At 41.7% G+C, this 15,042-nt stretch overlaps 1 protein-coding gene across 1 annotated transcript in view; it reads left to right on the top strand.

Moving 5' to 3' along the window:
* Positions 1–15,042, top strand: part of ror2 (receptor tyrosine kinase-like orphan receptor 2) — a 76,801-nt gene that overhangs the window by 36,573 nt on the left and 25,186 nt on the right. The window contains 2 exon segments of the mRNA XM_034239879.1: positions 11,991–12,287; positions 12,921–12,951. Of these exon segments, the coding sequence (XP_034095770.1) occupies positions 11,991–12,287; positions 12,921–12,951 (328 nt within the window).

The raw sequence follows: 15,042 nt of genomic DNA, 5'->3' as shown, positions 1-15,042 counted from the left end.
TCATGTCTCTTCTACATCAACATGTGTCCCCTCTCTTCTCCATGTCTCTTCTACATCAACATGTTCCCCTCTTCTTCATGTCTCTTCCCATCAACATGTGTCCCCTCTTCTTCATGTCTCTTCTACATCAACATGTGTCCCCTCTTCTCCATGTCTCTTCTACATCAACATGTGTCCCCTCTTCTTCATGTCTCATCCACATCAACATGTGTCCCCTCTCTTCTCATGTCTCTTCTACATCAACATGTGTCCCCTCTTCTTCATGTCTCTTCTACATCAAACATGTGTCCCCTCTTCTTCATGTCTCTTCTACATCAACATGTGTCCCCTCTTCTTCATGTCTCTTCTACATCAACATGTGTCCCCTCTTCTCCATGTCTCTTCTACATCAACATGTGTCCCCTCTTCTTCATGTCTCTTCTCCATCAACATGTGTCCCCTCTTCTTCATGTCTCTTCTACATCAACATGTGTCCCTCTTCTCCATGTCTCTTCTACATCAACATGTGTCCCCTCTTCTTCATGTCTCTTCTACATCAACATGTGTCCCCTCTTCTTCATGTCTCTTCTACATCAACATGTGTCCCCTCTTCTTCATGTCTCTTCTCCATCAACATGTGTCTCCTCTTCTTCATGTCTCTTCTCCATCAACATGTGTCTCCTCTTCTTCATGTCTCTTCTACATCAACATGTGTCCCCTCTTCTTCATGTCTCATCCACATCAACATGTGTCCCCTCTTCTTCATGTCTCTTCTACATCAACATGTGTCCCCTCTTCTTCATGTCTCTTCTCCATCAACATGTGTCTCCTCTTCTTCATGTCTCTTCTCCATCAACATGTGTCTCCTCTTCTTCATGTCTCATCCACATCAACATGTGTCCCCTCGTCTTCATGTCTCTTCTACATCAACATGTGCCCACTCTGTGGAAAGAGACTCTGAAAGTTTTAGGAACAAAGATTCTCTCTCTTTTTGATCCATTTCTATAAAAACCTGTCTGAAAATGAGCTGATCAGATTTTGGCCACTTTATGATGTCATAACGATGTTTTGTCTTGTGTAACCATTAGCCAATCAGCAACCAGGGTAACCCCCCCCCCCACCTTATCACCTGAATCTCCTCCTAGAGCACCATTGTGTTCTTTGTAACCAAATATCTCTCAGAGGGGCGTGGGGAGGGGCTCCTTATTTTCATCTAAAGTAACAGACAGAGAATCAGCACTTTGTAAACAGGGCTGAAACAGAGGGGATTATGGGTAATGCTGCAATGATCTGTTTGGTGTTTCAGCCAATCAGAGACAGGCTCTGTATATATCTGAGACGTATAATATATTGATGTAAAACAGTATGATAGGGGACCTTTAAGTTGTTTTCTATGCAAAAACCTCCTTTCCTCAGTCCTCCCTGAGTGTTGGCGGCGGTCAGTCTTAATAACTGCATTAAAGAGTTCATTAATGGTTTCTCACCGGTGTGTAAATGTTAATGCCTTCTGGTTTTTACGCCCTGTCCTCTCAGCTTAGCTCTGCCTGCAGCATGGTGGGTGTTCCTGGCTGTGATTCATGGTGTAATTTAAAGGGAGCTTCATGCTGCCGGTCTGTTTAATACCAGGGTGGGGAAATGGAAAGGTATAAAGTGCGGACTGTTTGCATTGGCCGTCACTTCTTCAGGGAGCAAAGTGAGCTCTGAGCAGTAATAGCTTTCACAAACATTTTGGAACTGTGCTTTAACAGAAAGGATACTCTGCAGAGCTGTGATTGTAATTCCTTTTCCGTCTTATCATCATTTAAAGTGTGGTTTACTTTTAACACACATTGTTCATACATTTAAACTCAGCTCTGACCTGTGGTGAGCCTTTCAAATACGGTATAGATGAAGAAATATAATGTGGTTTACGGTATGGAAAGTAAAATAACATGAGGTTAACAATTATTTGAATTAAATATAATAACAGTATTTATCATAAAATACAATTTATTCTACAATATGGATCATCAAATATAATCAGGTTAGCAGGATGAATTACAGCTTTATTTATTTTATTTTATTTATTTAATTAATTAATTAAATTAATTTTAGTCATTTTATTGATATAATTTATATATTTATATTCATTTTTTTTTATTTCTTTATTCTTCTTTTTTACTTCAACTATTTACAGTTTTGTCAGCATTGTGGAGGGCCACATTTAAGCCTGTATTGAATAATGATCACATTACTGAGAATCCCTTTTTCTGAAACTGCGAAACCTCTGACGATACGCCTCTGGCACGAGCTCATACACGCGCAGAATTGCTGCTTTTACCTGCCCATAATCTCGGCTGACCTCGTCAGACAATGCAGCGTATACCTCCTGAGCCTTCCCCGTTAGAACGCACTGCAGCATCACAGTCCACACATCCCTAGGCCATTTCAAGGTTGTTGCAACCCGTTCGAAAAGAATAAAAAAATGATCCACATCCCACTCACTGAACACTGGAATGAATCGGGTGTATTTACCCACATCAAACTCATGAGGCTGAGTTTGGTGCGACACTGCCGATACCTCCAGCTCCTTAAAACGAAGCATTCGATTAGACTCCTCCTCCATTTTCCTGATTTCGAGATTGCAGTCGATCTCCTTCTCTCTTAGCTTGTTATCAATCTCCTTCTCTCCAATCATTAATTTACGTAGCTCCAGCTGAAGCTCGCTCAATGTCGGAGTTACCTCGGTTTCCTCATCTTTAGATAAATAAGTAGCGCCCGTTTCCTCCGGTAACACTTCCTTCTCTATAAGTGCCGCCAACAGCTGTTCCTTGATGACCTGCTTCTTGTGCTGTTTGCTAATTGCAACATTAAATCTGCCTGCAATTAGCTCCAGCTAGGCTTTACTACAGGCGTCCAACTTCTCCCGAGTCGGACCACTAGCAAACCCTTCTAGATCAAAATCCATAGCGCAAAAATCCAACCTAAACTCACTCCAAAAGCAAAGCAAAATATATATGCTGTCAAGGGCCATTCTAGATAGAACACCGGCACCTGCCCGAGACATCCCGGACGAGTCCCCATAAGTTACGACCCGCCCTCTACTTAATGGTAGACTCGTTGGGGAGACCCGCAACATAGAAAACACAGCAAACACGCAGCATTTAACGGTGTTCATTTATTGATACATCCGTACTTACATGGCCAACCGGCAAATAACAATGCACTGGAGGACAGGAAACAAACAAAAGGACAAAGGGGGCCTGGGCCAGCCACACCACGGGCCGTAGGACCCAGAGCTTCCCTCCGCTACCCAGAAACCTAACAAGTCCCTGCGGGAGAAAACAAAGCCGCGAAAAACCTAAACTACCTGTTCCTCCAGAGTACATAAGACACAAACACTAGGAATCTACAGATCCTGAAGCAGAAAAGAAGGAGGAACACCACGGACAACCTCCTTCGGCGTTGAGATTTAAGGAAGAAGAAAGCCACGGTCGTAATCCCTCAGTTTCAGGACGGGAAAAGAGACCTCTTCTCCTCCAGCTTCTCCTCTTTAAGTCATCCCCAGCTGAATGTCATCAGGACACCTGGGGAAGGCGGAGCCAGGAGCGGACCGGGTGTACCTGCACAGCAGAGAGACAGGTAAAAACACACCCAGCACGTAACGTCAATCAATAAATCAATTAAACTTTCTTTATAGAGCCTTTTTAATACACACCTACCACAAAAAACCGAAAAAACTATTTAAAATAAACAATGCCACCCCCCTCAAACCCCAGTTCAATAGACGGCCCCATAACTTTCTCATTATTAAAAAATACTTAATAAATAATAAATCATAATTGAATTAAAGTCCATAAGAAAAAAGTAATTAAATGCCAAATTAAAAATATGTGTGTGAGCTGACCCCCTCCCTCAGGTCTTCTGGGAGGTTGTAATAATATAAATACTCCTCACCATTAGTCTTTGTTTTAACGTTAGTTATGATGGACTGTGTTTTGACAGAGCACTTGAGTTTTCTTTCACGATGTTCCCCTGAATTGTTCATGTTATCTTCCAGAGAATTCATTTTTGTTCGTACTGTTTACGTTCCCTGTTGTAATGAGAAGAATTGGACGTAATCCAGAGAGACACGAAGAGAGATAACTATCCAACAGAGGAGATCAGAGTCTCAGGGTGTTTCTCAATGTCGAGGAAAGCTACTCCAGAGCCACTATTTCAAGGATGCTACGTCATCGAGTCCCGGGCTAGGAAGGATTCTTGCCTCGCTTCTGAAGGACCTGACTCGGAAGACATGTCCTACCAAGGAAGCGTCCTGGACATTGAGAAACACCCTCAGTCTCAGTCTCTCTAGGATAATGTAGACCAGGGGTGTTTCTCAATGTCGAGTACGCTTGCTTGGTAGGACATGTCTTCAGAGTAATTTCCTTCAGAAGCTAGGCAAGAATCCTTCCTGGCATTCGGAAAACAAAGAGTGGAACAGGCGAGCAAGTGTGCAGGTGTGCGTCATATGAGAGGCCCCGCCTTATATTTTCCGCCACAGATTTGGGGAAATTGGTCCGTGCGCAAAGCATTGTGGGGATTTTAAGACCGCCGAGGATACACATGTGCAGCCTCGAAATTTCCCGCAACGAAGGACGCCGGCCTCGGTATGAACAGTCCGTCGGCGGCACTCGATGACGTAGCATCCTTGAAATAGTGGCTCTGGAGCAGCCTTCCTCGACATTGAGAAACACCCCTGATCTCAATGCCTATACACTTACATCACCTGGTTAATGCCTACATGTGGGGGCTGCAAAGGCTTTATTTGGTATACAAACGACAAAGTGTGGTTTGCTGCATATTTCTAACTGATGTGAACATCTCCACTGCTCTCTGGGTGTACGGAAGAACATTGTCAAGTAAACAACTTACTTATTAGACAAGGCAAGTTTATTTATAGACCACTAGGTACACACAAGGTAATTCAAAGTGCTTTACAACATTGAAAGACATTAAGAGCATAACACACATTAGAAACAAGCATAGATAATAAAACATGAATAACTCAGGTACTGAATAAAAGTTACAGTGCAGTGTGAGATGTGAATAGTTCTATTAAAAGCATCGGCAAAGAGAAAGTCTTCAGCCTTATACATAAATCATGAATAAAAGGTTGGTTATTAAGTCAGGTGTGTTTTATAGCCATTGCTCTGATTTGATTTGTTTCTGTGTATCATCTTAATTCTCTCAATGGTGATGTTTCTGTGTAATTTGAATATTCAAGAATGAACACTGAGGACAGAGGCAGCCTTCCTGGTTTGATATGTTGGTATTACATCATTTGTTTGTATAAGTTTCCCACAACATCCAAACCACTCTTAGGTCACAGATTTAAAACCCTCTTATCAGCACATAAAAGACAGATATTTGATTGAGCATGTTCCTCCTGAGTCAGGTTAACTCCGACACAACCACTCATTAGGTACCTGGAGGAGTCATTTCTCAGACAAACAGGCTGGTTGTCAGAGTGGACCGCGCTTTGGAAACCTGCCAGAGCGCCGGCTCGGAGAGAGAGCAGCTTTTCATTGGCTCTATCTCTGGGGGAAAGGACTAATCAATCAAGCACTTCAGCCTTGATATCTGAGACAGTCGTGCCTTCAAAACGGTGCCTGAACCGTCACAAAGTATCTTCTAAAGCGGGATGATGAGTCTGAGTCCCCCGGTGGATTATTAAGAGTGGGCCCAGCGTACCTCTGAACTGGATTGCATTACATTGGAGGAGAATGGTGATGAATAAGAGAGTTTGAAGTGAGTGTTCACTGTAACACAGCCATAATTGGATGATCTAATCTGAAGTGGGTGTTGTATCAATCTTGGACCTAGTCATAGTAACTAGGTATGTTATTGAATTACAGTTTCCAGAGAATCGTCTCTTTGCTAATTATTACGTGAAGTGAGCTCAGAGGAAATGCAAAGAGGCTACATTTAGATATAATACAGTTAGTTAATGAAAGAAATGTATGTGCGTTCATGTGCAGACGTATATAGTTTGTTAATTGGATAATTCATATCCTGCAAGACTCCTAAAGACGTCATGAGATGATGACCTTTCGACATCTGGAACATGTCCAAGTTTAGGAGAACTGACTATGTGTGCGTTAAACATGTTTAGGGAACATGTGTCATTTAGGAATCGTATATCTGCCCCTGTGTTTCTTGTATTCGTGGGAGCATTGCTGTATGATTGCTTGAGAGCAGGTCATGTTTCCCCATTGTTGTTCGGTGTTGCGCAACTAAATAATAATGATTAATTTCAACTATTTCTGTGTTTGTGTTTTATTGATTCCTCTCTGTTTCATTATTTCCTGTTGTGAGTGCTGGATTGCCACAACATGGGCTTCAAGTGCAGTTTTTGCTTCAGATTCTAAGTCCTCTATTACTCAGACTGTCATTGGGCCAACACAGCTGACTTTCACTAACAGAGAACACACCATTTGTACACACAAATTAGTTCAATGAAATAGGACGAATAATGGTGAGGTATGAAGGAAGTGGTCGAGCATCCTTGAGTCTCCAACTAAAAGCTGAGACACGGCAATTTCGACATCAAGTCATACAGTCAACGAGCATGAGCATTTTAACCCTTTGTGAATGAATGAAAACTTTATTACAGACTCAGGGTCCAGATAAAAGACATTACATATAATAAATTACATACACAGCATAAAAAGAATTCATAGTTTAAGAATAATTTAAATCAGTGTCCTACAAAGAGACAACTATACCAATGTCTCCACAGCTGCGATTGGTAGCGTGTAGTACTAAACCTTATGTTCGATAAGGCCAAGAGGATTTCATTATCACAGTCATTAAGCCGGCAAATACATTTATACATAAGATTTATTAAAACAGCTTGTAGAGTATTGACTCCTGCAGCCACAAACATTTCACTTGCACTAGACCATCGAGGTCTCTTCAGCAATATTCTCATGGCCTTGATGGAATAACTTATAAATAACACCTATAGCGCCTTAATGCTGCTGTACAGGGTTTGAAAAGTGCACACGGTGCGAAACATCTGTAAAATCTACGGACATACCTGACAGAGACGGGGCCTTGAGGGTGGGAGCGCTGCGTCAGTGATTCTCTGGATGTATTTAGGTGGAGAAATGTGGTCGAAGTTGACAAGAAAAATACCCAAAATGTGTTTAAACTGGGATACCAGGTCAGCAAGAAGGGGGAGAAGCTGGGGAATCAGAAAATATATATGTAGACGTTGGGATGATGGCTGGTTTAGGAACAAAGGGGATTTAGGAAAAAGGCATGACACAGGTTTTTACTTTTAAACCACTTCCTACTATATATACAAATATCCTTCTTCCTTATCAGGCACTTTAATGTCCATATCTTTAATGCAGAAGACACATTTGGTATACGCCTTCCCAAGGTATGGCCCAGTTCTTTAAGGCTTCACAATGTGAGGTTATAGCTTCAATCCTTATCACATAGCTCCTATCTGTCAAGCCATTTTCATATCTCACATTCCCTTAAATGGCTTTGCAATCTTGCGAATGTTTCTATAACTTCAAAGCAATCCTAAAGGGTCCGACACGCTGTCAGTCTGCAGTGTTTGTTTTGGTCATCACTTCTGTGAGGATCATACAAGCTGTCTTAGATATGAACGCCAGCTGTCACGCCTCTGCAGCACATCCATAAATGAAGTTTGAGGACGTTGTGATTTGGGATCTGGCCTCTGTAGTTTTTGCAGAGCTCTGTCGTTGGAGAGAAGTGAAGCTGGCGAGCATCTCTCTTTTTCCATTGCGTAAACTCCAGAGCTGCTGCCTGAAATGCAAATGAAGTAAAGAGCCAGGGGACTGTGTGTGTGTGTGTCTTTGTGTATGTGTGTGTGTGTGTCTCTGTGTCTGTGTGTGTGTTTACCAATGTCTCCGCACGCCATTCCTCTTTATTTCCTTATACAGTAATATGCATAACAGATCCTAGCACAGACTACTTGGAAAGCTACTATATGGCAGGACCTTGTAGGGACAATTTACAATTTGCTAAAATGGATAGTCAGCTGTACAGTATTTAAATGTGACTTTTAGGACTATAAAAGTAAGTATTTGTATCAAAACAATCTTAAATTACCAAATTTAAAAGCACTTATTGTGTCTAATGTCCCATTTTTTAATCATATACTGTATATTTAGTGCCTGGATGTTGTTTTTATGCATTAATGTGTTCATCACAGCTGGTAAAGTTTGACCCTTTTGAGTCCAGAGGCTAATTTGTCAGTTTTCGCATATTTTTGATTGTCTTACTAAACCCCATTAAGAAATGTTTAGCATGTCAATGTTTTGGTCTCTTATTGAGGACAACCTCACCTATATAACCTGATAGTTATTTTTTTCATTTTGACACACTATATGAACAGTTTTGACCCAAAATCACACAAAAACGTAAAAACAGATTTGGAAAATGACATTATTTTCACTAAAGGTAACACAAACATGCACAAAGGAACATTTTGAAAGGTAAACATATATACATGGGATGTCACTATTGTTGGGGAATAATTTGCCCTCTGACCAACCTTGAGCAGCCGTTATCTCCCGTAAGGAGGGGCTGCCCTAGCAAGTTGTTGATGTTACCAGTTTGTGACCGGGCAACTGTCGATCAGAAATAGTTATTGTTGTGGGACACCTGGAACACATCCTTCTCGGGGTGTAGATGACCCCGAGCCATACGCGACTACAGGAGGGGTCTTCAGAATTGATTGGCATCTCAACCGTGTGGTCAGACCGTGACTCGTGACATGTCTTGTGAATTCTCCGGCCGAAGCTCCTAATAAACCGTCAGTGTTTGACATCAAAGCTCCAGCTCTCCATCGTCTCTCTTTGAGTTCTGACTCCAATTGCTTCAGACATTTCCCCCACAACTATGTTAATGCAAACGTTTGATTGAGGTAGCATGAACCTATATACACATGTTATGAATAATAAATAGCAGGTGTATCCATAGGCGTTTTTCCCTCATTCCTCACATACTGCTGCTGTATATCTTAAACTATACTTTTTATATCGTATTTGATTCATTAGTTCATATTTATTTAGTTTAAGCTTGTGATTTGAATCTGTAAAATAACTAGTAACTAATTTTGTCAATAAATGCAGGGAGTAAAAGCGCTAATGGCTTCCAAATTGTAGTGCAGTAGAAGTATTGTGTAGCATTAAATTAAAATACTCAAGTTAAGTACAAGTACCCCCAATATCGCACTTAAGTACAGTACTTGAGTAAATGTACCGCCTTACATTACACCACATGGTTCTGGGGGCACCATATTTATTAAGTCATGTCGAACTGACAGAAAATGTAAGGACATCATTTTGTTTTTCTTTACGGCTGCCCAAAAATTCCTTCATCAGTCCTCCTGAGGTCCTGAACAAACACTCTGAGTGAAGAGCATGACTGGATGTGTGACCGCAGCATTTTCAGATTAATCCCAGATGTCATTCTGAAACGCTTCTGAATGTCTGCTTTAAGTCTTCGTGTTCGCAGTTTCCTAAGGTCAAGTCTTAGGTCTTTGCTAGTAGCTAACCCTTCCCATCATGCTCCAGTGTGTGTGTGTGTGTGTGTGTGTGTGTGTGTGTGTGTGTGTGTGTGTGTGTGTGTGTGTGTGTGTGTGTGTGTGTGTGTGTTGTGTGTGTGTGTGTGTGTGTGTGTGTGTGTGTGTGTGTGTGTGTGTGTGTGTGTGTGTGTGTGCGTGTGTGTGTGTGTGTGTGTGTGTGTGTGTGTGTGTGTGTGTGTGTGTGTGTGTGTGTGTGTCAGTGACTCTGTGATTATAACAGACTGTGTTTGACTTGTGTTGACCTTCGGGGTGATGGACTTGTGTTTATAATGGTTCTGTGGATGTTGCAAGGAGGACACAGGAGGAGGGAAACCTTGGCACATGCTCCTAACACACACACACACACACACACACACACACACACACACACACACACACACACACACACACACACACACACACACACACAGCTGGTTTTACAGTTAATATTGCAACGCTTTACACCCCTTCTCTTGCCACTACTGAGAAATGTCTCAGAAACTCCACGGCGCTCTGTCCACAAGATGTGGTGTTCTGTCTGATGTGGATGTTGTCCTCTGCTCATGTCCCATTAAGGTTAACAGGGACCTCTGCTATTGGCTCCATGAGTCATGAGTGCACAGATTGTTTCTGACCACACATGCTGGTGTGTTAATGGCTCTGCACACACACACACACACACACACACACACACACACACACACACACACACACACACACACACACACACACACACACACACACACACACACAGAGAGGTTTAAACAGAGCGCTGTGTGTCTGCTGCCTGTGTTTATGTTGGAGAATATCTGCCATTAGTCGCTAACATATAACTGGTCAACATTATGATGTGACATACAACGAGCTGGCAATGTGTCAAAAAGGAAACTGTTTTTGTTAATATAGATTTATTATTAAACATGATTTATTTATTACCTATTATTATAATCAGCATCAGAATCAGGTTTATTGCAAAGTAGGTTTACACAAACAAGGAATTAGCTTGGTGCATAATGGTGCACTGTAAAAGGAATTGGGTTGTAAAAAGATTCCTTTTTAAACAAAAATAAAAAAGGAAAAAGGACATTTTACAAGAAATATAAATATGAGACATGAATAAACTAGGGCTGTCAGTCGATTAAAATAGTTAATCGCGATTCATCGCAAATTAATCGCATATTTTTGATCTGTTCTAAATGTACCTTAGAAGAATATTTTCAAGTTTGTAATACTCTTATCAACATATGAGTGGACAAATGTGCTTTATGCTAATGTTTATTATCATTTGAACAATGGCAAATATTCTCATGAATATTAAACACAACAACCTGGAACCTCTCTCATTCAATAATACAATACAAATGGTGTGTGTGTGTGTGTGTGTGTGTGTGTGTGTGTGTGTGTGTGTGTGTGTGTGTGTGTGTGTGTGTGTGTGTGTGTGTGTGTGTGTGTGTGTGTGTGTGTGTGTGTGTGTGTGTGTGTGTGTGTGTGTGTGTGTGTGTGTGTGTGTGTGTGTGTGTGTGTGTGTGTGTGTGTGTGTGTGTGTGTGCAACTCAAGGCATATGCTCGAACGGGAGCTGCCTGGACGCTGCAATCATGTTGCGCACTATCCGTGCTGAGTGTGCTGACTTTTCGTACAATGTCCCACTGTCTGGCTTCCTGCATAAAGTCAAGTGCTCGGCGCAGTTGTGGCGAAATGTCGCTCCTCTGTTTTCATTTAAACAGCTCCTTCTATCCATTAGCGCAGCTAGCTAGCACCAGATGCTAACAACAACAATGCACGTAAGGTCTCTCTCTCGCTCGCTCGGGCCACACATACACACACCCTCCCGGTCCTCCCAACAGCCAGTCGGTGCCTGCCGGTGAGCGTGTGGTCTGCCACAAGCGGGCAGCAGGAGCGGGGCTGTCAGCATCAGCTGGTAGATGGTATTTTAAACTCGATGCGCTCTGAAACTACGGGGCGGCCGAGGACAAAAAATACACATGTGTTAATCGCGTTAAAATAATTAGTGGCGTTAATTTTTTTTTGCGTTAACGCGTTAATAACTTGACAGCCCTAGTATAAACAGTATAAATATACTTATACTGTATATACATGTCTTATATATATATATATATATATATATATATATATATAAAGCACAATATAATTACAAATGACTCAGAATTTAAGATGCACAAGCACTCTTTAAAGAATTTCTATTGTGTAGAATATACAAAGTACTGTGCAAGGTTTACAGTATGGAGTATGAAGAGTATGAGGAATGGCTCATATGATGTGTGCATGGTGTATATGGAGGGCTAAGGAGTCTGAAAAAGCCATAAAAGGAAAGTTTAAAAGAACCACAGCAGCGAGGAGTCTGCAGAGGACTGAGGAGGAGAGCTAACATGCTGCCTAAAAAAACTAACTAAGATCTCTAACCTCGGACCCTTTCTGTTTCAGCTCCTCATGGATACTTCCTGGAGTTTCAGGAGCCGGTGAACAACATCACGCACTTCCAGGGCCAGACGGCCACGCTGCACTGCAGGGTGACGGGGAACCCCCGGCCCTCCATCCGCTGGCTGAAGAACGACGCCCCGGTGGTGCAGGAGCAGGGTCGCATCACCATCCGGAAGATCGAGGCCGGGTCCAAGCTGCGGATCCAAGACCTGGACACCACGGACACCGGGTACTACCAGTGTGTGGCCTCCAACTCTCTGAAGGTCATCTCTGCCACCGGGGTGCTGTACGTCAAACTGGGTGAGCTCACATTTATATTTACTCTTTGAATTATTTGTATTATTGAAGTGAAACTATCCTTTTCATCGGTAGCGTGTGTGTCCAAGGAGATTGCATTTTTCTCCGATTTGTTAAGTAACCAAGAAGCCATGGTGTTTTCTTTTCCATTTGATTAGATTAAACTTTATTAAACCCACATTTGGAGATAGTTGGTGGCATCAGGAAGTCATAAAGCTAAAAAAGGATTGCACTCAGTCTTCTTCTCTCCATTTGAATAAAACAATTGTATAATAAAACTACTTTATACGCGTATATAATGCATATATTATCTTATGTTTACAAATTTGTTATTAGTATTATAATGGTTTATTATCAAGTATTCTAACATATTTTGTATTTTTTATATTTCGTATTTCTATGTATGTTTATGTCGATTTAAAAAAATCTATTTTCATCTTATTTTTAAATTTGTAAACTTGTGTAATGCCTGTAAACGTGCTGCTGGGATAAAAAGAAATACAATTTGGTGTGAATAAACGACATCTAATTCTCTCTTATGAAATTAAATTAAAATAGGTCTCTCTTCATGATGAATAAGGCGCTTGTTAACACAGTGTTTAATGTTTAATTTATGTGTTTATTTTGGACCAACAGGACAGATGCCCACACCTGGCCCAGATGAAACGTAAGTGAACCTGCTATACATTTGATCAGAGTGTGTGAGAGAGAGTCGTACAGCAGAAGGAAAATCCCAACCAAATTAGAACCACAGAGAAGATTTTAAGCAACAAGTCTTCAGACCTTGTGATGTGTGAAGGGTTTTTGGAGAGAAAAATAGAGAACAGCGTATATGGTAAACAGTGTTGTGCTAGTTACTGAAAACCAGGAACTAGTTACCATTACTAGTTACTTCATTTCAAAAGTAACTCAGTTACTTTACTGATTACTTACACCAAAAAGTAATGCGTTACTGTGAAAAGTAACGTTTTAGTTACTTACAAAAAGGGCTCCCATTAATGCCCTTATAGCCTTCATTTCAGTACTGTTATTGCATTGGAGAATAATACAATCTGTTGATCAACTTGACATGCATTATATGCAATCTGGATTGCATCGATATTAGCTGGCTTTCCATTTTTGTATATTCTTTCTCCAGGTAGTTGGACAAAGTTTTCCGTCCCATATGCCGTGTGCCGCCCGGACATGCTATCATGCTAACTAGCTCCCTGAAAGCGGGTGACTCCACTGTAGCAATAGCCTGCATGTGTTCTACAACATACCGTGCAATGGCTTTATCGACTTTTCCCTGGCCAGCAGTCCCTTGGTTAAAATCCAGCCGCTGTTGCTTAGGTGGAGGCGGAGTGGCGTCGGCTGAGTCTCTGTGGTCTTAGCTACTAGCTTCGTCCCAGCATGTTGTTTTTGCAGATGTTTTAAGAGATTTGAATGACTGGTTTGGGCAGTAGATAGGATCTTTGACCCGCCAAGACACAACTTACATTTAACTAAAACGTTATTTTCTTTGTGCTCGACAAAAGTGAAATAGTGAGAATATCTCCAGGTGGAGAAACTAGACTTGAGCTCCGCCGCCGCCATGATAGTCTTGTTAGTAAACAACACAAACACGCCCACAGCCCGTCTCCGCATGTGACACAGGAAGTATCTAAGTACATTTACTCAAGTACTGTACTTAAGTACAGTTATCATCTCTGTTCGCCTGGCTGTTGACTATATAAAACGCAGTAGCGGAGTAACGCACCATGTAGTAACGGTAACTGAGTTACTGAATTTAAAAAGTAATGCGTTAGAGTACTAGTTACTGCCAAAAAAGTAACGCGTTGGTCCCAACACTGATGGTAAACAAGAACATCAAGCAAGGAGCAAAAGATATAGTGGATACACATCAGGGCATCTTCCTACAAAGTTTTATGAAAAGGTACTTCAACGAGTCCCATTACATGTTTCAAAAGTAAATACATCTGCATGTTTTTTAAATCAAATGAATACACAATAAAAGAAAAATAAGCATACACATGTGACATGAAATCGCAAAATCATATAAAGGCTGTTGTGGCGTTCTTGAGAAATTATAAAAAGCTTCTCCAAATCCTATCAAAGGTAGAATATATACCCTTAAAGCATTTTCTATTAAAGGTCCCATGTCATGGCCATTTCTACTGATCATAACTCCATTGTTGAGGTCTACTAGAATAAATATATATTGTGCAATGTTCCAAACTCACATTGGTTTCTCATACAGCATCTCTGTATAGTATGTGTATTCACTCTCTGTCCTAAACGGCTTGTTGGAGCTCCTGCCCCCCCCCCCCCCCCCTCCCTGTGAGCCCAGTGGCCGTCTGCGAGACTGTGAGACACAGCGAAACTCAGCCCGAACACACACACACACACACCCGCAGCCTGGCTGGGAATTTGTGTGTGTGCCCAGGCTGAGTTTCGCGGTGTCTCGCTGTCTCTCCGACCCCACACCAGTGAGCCGGCTCACAGTGTCCCGCTCCTCGCGGCAGCGAGCCTCGCAACGTCCCGCCGAGTGTGTGTGTGTGTGTGTGTATGTGTGTGTGTGTGTGTGTGTGTGTGTGTGTTATGCTCCAAATATCTGGAACCAACTCCCAGAAACCTGCAGGTCCGCTACAACTCTTACTACTTTCAAGGCTGAAGACTTTTCTTTTTGTCGCTGCTTTTAATTGAAACTGAGCCGTTGTGTTCATCAGTAAAGTGGAACTTCTGTGTGAACTATTCATATCTTAAACTGCACTGTAAC

Source organism: Gymnodraco acuticeps, unplaced genomic scaffold, assembly GCF_902827175.1.
Source record: "Gymnodraco acuticeps unplaced genomic scaffold, fGymAcu1.1, whole genome shotgun sequence".
NCBI lineage: Eukaryota > Metazoa > Chordata > Actinopteri > Perciformes > Bathydraconidae > Gymnodraco > Gymnodraco acuticeps.
The sequence above is the reverse complement of the archived record's forward strand: the minus strand, read 5'-3'. Positions and strand labels throughout refer to the sequence as shown.